This window comes from Solea senegalensis, linkage group LG18 (assembly GCF_019176455.1).
Source record: "Solea senegalensis isolate Sse05_10M linkage group LG18, IFAPA_SoseM_1, whole genome shotgun sequence".
In the NCBI taxonomy this organism is placed as follows: domain Eukaryota; kingdom Metazoa; phylum Chordata; class Actinopteri; order Pleuronectiformes; family Soleidae; genus Solea; species Solea senegalensis.
In genome coordinates this window covers 2,088,276-2,096,162 of record NC_058041.1, presented here as the reverse complement: position 1 = coordinate 2,096,162, position 7,887 = coordinate 2,088,276, and the positions used below count along the sequence as shown (strand labels likewise).

General features: G+C 41.0%; 1 protein-coding gene across 1 annotated transcript in view; it reads right to left on the bottom strand.

Moving 5' to 3' along the window:
* The window catches only part of med24 (mediator complex subunit 24), an 11,719-nt gene extending 6,685 nt beyond the window's left edge, over positions 1-5,034 (bottom strand). Inside the window, exons 1-15 of the mRNA XM_044014254.1 lie at positions 4,962-5,034; positions 4,417-4,547; positions 3,544-3,626; positions 3,419-3,457; positions 3,251-3,324; positions 2,593-2,816; positions 2,373-2,484; positions 2,134-2,284; positions 1,782-1,895; positions 1,070-1,123; positions 904-986; positions 720-806; positions 431-530; positions 206-348; positions 52-89 (exon numbers count right to left, since the gene is read on the bottom strand). Of these exons, the coding sequence (XP_043870189.1) occupies positions 52-89; positions 206-348; positions 431-530; positions 720-806; positions 904-986; positions 1,070-1,123; positions 1,782-1,895; positions 2,134-2,284; positions 2,373-2,484; positions 2,593-2,816; positions 3,251-3,324; positions 3,419-3,457; positions 3,544-3,626; positions 4,417-4,546 (1,432 nt within the window). The 5' untranslated portion in view covers position 4,547; positions 4,962-5,034. The remainder of the gene's footprint in view (positions 1-51; positions 90-205; positions 349-430; positions 531-719; positions 807-903; positions 987-1,069; positions 1,124-1,781; positions 1,896-2,133; positions 2,285-2,372; positions 2,485-2,592; positions 2,817-3,250; positions 3,325-3,418; positions 3,458-3,543; positions 3,627-4,416; positions 4,548-4,961) is intronic.
* Positions 5,035-7,887: the final 2,853 nt, after the last annotated feature.

The window sequence follows — 7,887 nt, the reverse complement described above, 5'->3', positions numbered from 1 at the left end:
GGGGGAAAAAAATCCCACATTGGAAGACGTCACTCCTGTCTTTAAACTCACATCCTTCTCCGCTGATGTGCTTGGGAAACTCGTTAAGCCTGTAACAAAAGACAAAAATCATCCTCAGGAATTTCCAATGGGGCAAGCACATACATTTTAGGTAGGGTTATAACATGGTTTTCAAGTCATTTTATGCTTTTTTGCATTAACTTACTTAATAAACTTCCGGGCAAAGGATTTGAGTTTCCCAGTGGCTGCTGCTGCTGCCAGAAGAAGATCAAGGCTCTTCCCAGACAACATGTGTCCCAGGACCCCGAGAAGGCCCTCAGGGGACTTGGAGTGATCTGCATCGACTGTCTAATGGTCAAGAAGGACAACACTGTAACTCACACTCCTATTGTCCTACTGTACACTTAAGAATCAGGCCGTGGTGAACTACCTTTAGAATATTGGTGACCGTTGGCTCAGCTCTCAGAATCAGACCTGGATTGGGCTGGATGTTAGCATTTTCTGCGGTCTTTAGCCTTGGGGCGAGCTCCCTGTCCTCGGTCCTGAATCAAAGGTGCAAGAGGAGAGGGATAGGACAGAGGAGAGAGAAAAAAAACACAGAGAGGGAGAGAAAAGACGAGAAAGAGGAGTGCAAAGAGGAGGGGTTGGGGGTACGGTGTGAACACGGTGTATATGGCAAACACATCCGTTTGTATTCATTCTCAGTTGGACACTCGTACCGTTTTGAAGTGAGGCTGGCTGTATTAGTATCCGACAGCAGACCGAGCTTGTTACACTCCTGTAAGAGCATGCTGAGGCAGTCACAACTACAGTAAAGTGAAAAGAAGCAAAAGAACACATACAGAAAATTAGAAATGTCATGGTGCCGGTCTTTCAACAGGGTAAAGACGGTGGACAACTTACTTGCATCGCTGATCAGCCTTGTCCAGCAGTGGAGTGAGTTTGAGTAAATATTGGAATGCAATGTTTACATCATCCATGAAGTCCTGGAATATACATGTCATGTTTAAAAGTGGTGGTGGTGGTGGTTTATGGTTATTGCTATGATCGTTTTGATTTGTTGCTTTACCTGTCCCTTTTCACTTTGAGGATACTTCTTCAGTCTGAGTAAAACCTGCGGGATCTGGGATAAAGAAGCAAAAAACACACAGTTGACTTGTCTTTAAGCTTGCAATAAAATTCAGTATTTAAAAGTTAGTCAACCAAAGATCCTGAGTGAGAGCACAGGTGGATCACTGCCAAAGAATGCATTCAAAGCGAGCTAAGATGGGCGCGATGGGAATCCACAAGCAACGGATTCTGCTTGTGTAGTGACCACTTAATATCCGGTACAGAATTAAAAGCTAATTCCCTTAATATCTTGTTTATTTTATATGTTGTTATTGTGATGTGTAAGCATTCCACAGAGAAGGATGAGAGGAAGTTTAATCAGAAAGATGACGGAAACCTTCTCTGGCTGTTCCCATACTTTGCATGAAAAGCACAGCTGGGCCAAGTTCTGCAAAATATTGCTCAAATTCCTTGGATTTACAGCGACAGTGAACTCTGACGACTTGAAATCAACACTGGCACTTATGTAGAAAATTGGCGGTGCAAACAAAATCAGTGGCAGGACGTCAGGAACATGCATGAAAAAGTTGATCAAAATAATGGAGCGTAGTCGTCCCTAAATAGTGACCTTTACTGTTTATTAAAAGTCACAAATACAACCAACACTCACGCCAATTGCAAGAAACAAGAAACAGGCCCAATTTCACACTGCCACTTAAAATAAAACTTACCTTGAGGAAAGTAAAGGCAGTCCATTTAAGCTCCTCTGTGCCCTCTGGTGACTCAATGAGGCCAGTAAAGCAAGCCTTCCAAATCTCCAGGACAAAAAGAGAAGCAGGAATTCTCTGAGGGAGACAAATACATTGAGAAAACTGCTTCACCTACTTATTAATGTCAAAACAACAATACATTTATTTGTATAGCACTTATCTGTAACAAATAAAAGGATGTATGAGCAGACAAATCATGTCACTTTGTACATGAAAAGCTGACGTTTTCTCTGAAAGAGTTTTCATTCTTTTCATGACAGAGAAAAATGACAACACAGACTAATACATAAATATTAAATATTCAAATGTTTACCTGCATTCTCTTGATCATCATCAACTGCTCCACAAGTGGCTGCGTCTCCCCCGTTAAATTCATGGTCCCTTCTAGCATGATGAAGGCGTGGACTGACGGGAAGGACGCGTGAAGCGGAGCTTCACACTGAACCGACAGCATCACTGGAATACTGAACGAGGAAGAACGGGGAGTTAACTGTGATGGTCTTCACAGCGGAATACAGATTCACTTGCAGGGAATTAGATGGGAATCTTTACCCTTTCACTAGTGACAAACTTTCCTCCAGTTTAGTCCTCAGTGTTTGGTTAGGTACGACGCTGAGGCCATCGGTCACTTTAAGCACTGCCTGCTCTACACTGTTCCAGGATCCTGTGGAAGAACAGCAGCAGGTTACTCTCATATAGCTTTGGTAGAGGAAGAATCGCCATTATATTTTGTAGCTAATACACACAAAAGCAAACTAAATCCTAAAAACACCTTGATCTTCTAGCCGGGCAATGTGAACCAAGGCTCTGTTCTTAGTGCAGTTCATCAGACTGTGAAGCCTCTCCTGGCAAGCTCGCAGACTGGCCTCTGTGCTGGCTGTTGGGCCTGGTTCTCTCAGCTTGTCACAGTACCAGCCACAGCCCTGCAGCAGCCACACCACCACTGCCAGCAGGGCCCGACACAGGCCGATGCATTCCTCTGCTTTCCCGTGACAGCTTCACAGTCCGAAAAGATAGAAATCAGTTAAAAAAAATTACAATAAATAATAATATAGAATAGAAATAGTAAGGGAATCATGGAAAGCAAGAGAGACTTAGAGTTTAACATAAAATACCAATTCAACATTTTGGTATAACTATTTATACCTATTTAAAAGAACAAAGCCACGTAACAGATGCCAACTACCGTAAAACACTAAAGAAGAAGAAAGTTGCATGTTCAAGAATACGCTGTAAACATTTGTGCAAATGAAACTGGTTTAGCTCTATTTTGGCACAATGATATTTGATATTCGCTTTGATATTATTTGATTTTACATTCAGGAGTTTACAATTTACAATACACTGCAATGTGAAAGATCCCAATGCAGATATTATTTAGTGAGGAAAATGATGACGATACACAACTGCCAATGGAAAATGTCCCATACCTGAGACGGTGGCAGAACATGTCCATTATGTCCAACAGTGATTTGACGCACAGCTCTCGAGAAAAATCTTCAAACTAAAAAGGAACAAAGATCTATTATAACATCTGAATTGAATTGTATGTTACATTAAAATGCACTATGGTATAATTGTCTTGCAGTTTAAATTACCTTGCTGATGGCTGTAAGGACACTGGAGTAAGACACCATCTAGGGACAGAGGAAGGTAATGTTCACAACAAATTTACCAATATACAAATGGTTCAGTTACACATTATTTCTTGTGAATTTATTACCTGTGAACTTATAGCATATTTAAGGTAAGACAAAATAAGGGGATTAGGAGAGGGACCAATCATTGCCTGCTCCATGAGAGCCTCTGGAAGAAACAAACAGCAGAGTCACAATTAGGCATAATTAATAATAGTAAGTGTAAGAATATGCTTAATAAAGTTTTTTTATAGATCCTTAAACATAGGTGTATCTCAAATACTGCTTCAAGTGCAATAAATTAAGATTCTTCTGTAAGTGTTGTTTGGCCAAGAACTCCATGTTTGATTTGTTTTCATATTTTCCACCTGGTACACTTTACTTTAACTCCCCCCTCACAAGACTCTAAAACTACTACTACTACTACATGAGAAGAACATTAATTGAGAATCAGTCAAACAATTGCAATGAGAGACAGTGCAGTTAGTAATTAATTACTTTAAAACTAAAGGTATTTAATTAGATTAAAAGAAAATGTTTTAAAGGGGACATGAAGATTTATTTAAATAAAACTATATTGTGACCCTGTGATGGACTTGTGACCTGTCCAGGGCGTACCCCCGCCTTTCACTCCTGCCTTTTTGACCTATGTCAGCTGCGATTGGCACCAGTGCCCCCCACGACCCTCATGTGGAGGAAAAAGTGGCAGTAGATTGATCGATGGATAAAAACTATGTTGTTGTAATGGAAATAATGCATTTCATTCCAGGAGCAATCCAGGAGCATGAGCACATTTAACACATTCATTCATTCACTCACTCATCTTCTACCACTTTATCCTCCACATGAGGGTAGCAGGGGGGCACTGGTGCCAATCGCAGCTGACATAGGTCAAAAAGGCAGGAGTCAAGTTAAATTGCATCAACTCATGACCACAACACCGTTTTCTTTTCACATACCTGCGAGATTTAGGTAGTCCCATGTTGCTCCTTTTGGAAAGTTTTTCTTGATGTTGATCGCCCACTGGTAGTCGCTCCATCGCTCCTTCCATGCCTGCAGAATGGCTTGCTTCAGATTGACCACCTTCATCCTGCAAACGTGCCCACACATTTGTAAATAATACAAGGTTTTACACCTTCACGGAAGCTGGGGTCGTGTCATGTCCACTGCTACACCGATGCTACATGATATTAAAAACTTGGCAGTAAAAACAATCAGAAACGTCGTATTACGCACAAACTCCCGGTGTGAATTAGGTCGCGGTATGTTGACATTATTTAAAAGTGGATATGTCTATAAAACACTGTGCTACGCCATGCAGTTACACCCTGTAGTTACTCACGAGCTTTGACGCTGACGTTAGCCGTTAGCTGGGGGAAGTCATTCAATTGTGTATACTAATAAAGTTGCCTAGCTAGCTGCGGAAGAACGCATTCTGAAATGACACAGCACAATAAGAGCAACCTCGAGCACACTGCGCAACAAAAGTATGTCATATATTTACCTCACGTCTGTAGTTTTTTCACAGCATGAGCGACACTAGTTTGTAGTGTTACTGCTTCACAATGCAAGGTACATTATTGTTGTCTTAAAAGACGTGCGCGCTCATTGGTCAATTTCGTGACGCTTTCAGTATTCATGTCGCTGATTGGTTGGCGCAGAGGCAGGCGGACCAATCAATCCGCGTGAAACAACTGGGTGGTCATGGCTAAAAAAGATCACTGGATGTCGCACTTGGCAAAGTTTAGCTGGTAAAACTCGACCGTTTCACTGGTTCTTCAGACGGTAAGCTCAAAGTAATGATGCACTCTGCCCTGCAACCACAACATATAGCTTGTAATTGAATATGAAATGAAATTAAACATTATTATAAGTAGGAAAAAACATGTAAGTCATTCGAGTTGATGCCTGAAACCTGACGTGCTCAACAGTCAGCGATAATTTTGGTTTGACAACAGGTATCTGCTACTTCACAGCAGACATATTAAAGTATACATATAATTAAAGTCCGTTTTATAATTGTTTTATTGATTGTTTTAGTGTATTACTTTGGATTCATTGCAGTTTGTCTTCTATGCAAGATTAAGAATGCCTAATGCCATTTAACACTTCTACTACATAAATAAGTCCAGTGTAATGTTTGATTTAAGTTCCTTTCCTGAGGGTTTAAGAGAGAAGCCATGTCCCCACACAGCACTATAAATGGCTATCATGTAAAAACACCAACTCTGGCATGATCTACAGTCTTTCTAACCGTCTTATCTCCTCTTGTGCATTCAGTTCTTCATTTTGTTGAAAAAGAATACTGTTCACCATATCTGAAACACCCAACTACCCTGTGTCCGTCTGCAGCAACAAAGACCCTCTTTTTGCCTGACACTGGAGACGTTGGCGAGGTCTGCACCCTGGGACAGAGCAATGCCAGCCAGCCAGCCAGAGATGACCCATGCATGGCATAGTCTAGGTAGGCTGGGGACAGAGGGAAGAGGAGTAAATGGGGGGTAAATGGGGAGAGAAGGATCATATCTCTGTTGCTTTCTCACGAGTGCTGGATTAGAGATGGATGCTGATAGATTTTTTAGATATTTTTTTTCGAGGGGGACCATGGAGCCCTGTTGTTGCAGTTCCGTGTCTGTTGTCATGACTTCACTGCGAGGACAGACCTGGTTTTGCTGACTCGCATTTATTGTCTTCATACAACGAAGTGATTTAGATCATTTTGAAGGTCCTGAGTACATTGGAGCTCACTAACCTTTGGTTTATGGTACTCAGCATCCCCCCAAATGGCCTCTTTGTGAATTAAAGCCTATTAAATCCTTGAAGAAGAATATCTACCAGTTGCTGGCCAGAGGAAAGACACTATTTATAACATCCTCTGCTGATATCATGAGATATTATTTTAAAGGAGATGTTCTAAAATGTAGTTTTACAGGCACTTTGAGTACAACAAAAACCCTCTGTGCTCCATTATAGCAGGCTGAACAGCAGCTGCTAATCCTCGAACCTCAGCAAATAATCCCCAGAACTGTGTGGATTGTACCTATTGTATTTTTGCGGAAGCTATGAATCAAATCCTTTACGAGAAGTTTGTAACTGATGCATGAAATACGCGATCATTTACACAAGGGCAGAAGAGGATACTCAAAGCCCTGATGAAACAGAATAAGTAAATGGAAATAATATTTCATGTTTATGTCTCTGAGCAGTTGAAGAAATATGTATCTGTCACAGTAAGCGATTTTGTTTTTCTGCACCACTTTCCCCCCGTCTTCCTCTGTCCTTTGTCTCTCCATAGAAAACACACCTAGGTCCTTTAGGCACACAGATGTAATTACCCAGGTTTGAGGAGTCAGGAAATGAGAGTGACCCTTTCATGTCGCCTCAGGCTTTCTATTCACGTTAGTTCATGAATCAGGATAGACTAGAGGCACCTACTGTAAGCGAGAGAAGATCAGACACACGATACGTTGCCATGTTTAATGCTGCATGATAGCCCTTTCTCAGGTTAGAACTCCGCCCCTGCTGGCTCGTCAGTGGACGGTGACGACTTATGTAAAAGCTACTGTTCTTGAACTGTTGGTGAAATGTGGCATAGTGGATGATACGGCCAAATGCGTGTCAATGGTTGTCTGTGTAGGTTCTCATTCATCCAGGTCATCGTTATCCATAACTTGACTTTCACCTCTCACCCTTCAGTTCTTTGTTGTGGTCGTTGTGTGTGTTGTTTTCGGGTTGTAACACCAAAAAGAAACATGCTAGTTTCGACACAGAGGAATATTAGGATCTCCTCCATCTTGGCTCACTATACAGGGAATGGCAGCCAAGTGTATAAGAGGGGTATTAGAAGTATGCAATTCACGGATTCCCTGCAGTTCTTATATTATATAAAGATATGTGTGGACATGTTTATAAGGTAATACATTGAATGAAACCTCTCACTGACACCATGTACACAGGTCTAATAAGATAAGTGGTAAAACCCCTTTCAACTGTAGATGTTGCACAGATGTTAGCAGTATCATAATTGCCTCTGTTTTGTTCATGTCTTCTCAAGGATGTGAATGTGTTTCCTCGAAAGAAAGACCCGTGCAATTATGAATCATGTGATTCACCTCAGTTCTGACAAATCTTATGATTTTATGTAATGGGAAACAGTCATTTTCTCTTGGCCTAATACAGGCCAAGTCAAAGAATATCATGGTTTAATAGGTGGTGCCTATCATCTTTACATTTAAATTGCATTATTAATTTACTTCATTTGAAAAGTGGAGATTCTCGAGGCAGAAAAAGCATGAATAGCTGCTTAATTCATAAATGAATCAATAAGTAATATATAACATGGACCATAGAACTTTGATTAAGTAAGCCTCACACGGCAATTAAGAAATAATACTAAGTGTTAAGCTACAGAGCCACATGTGGCTTGACAC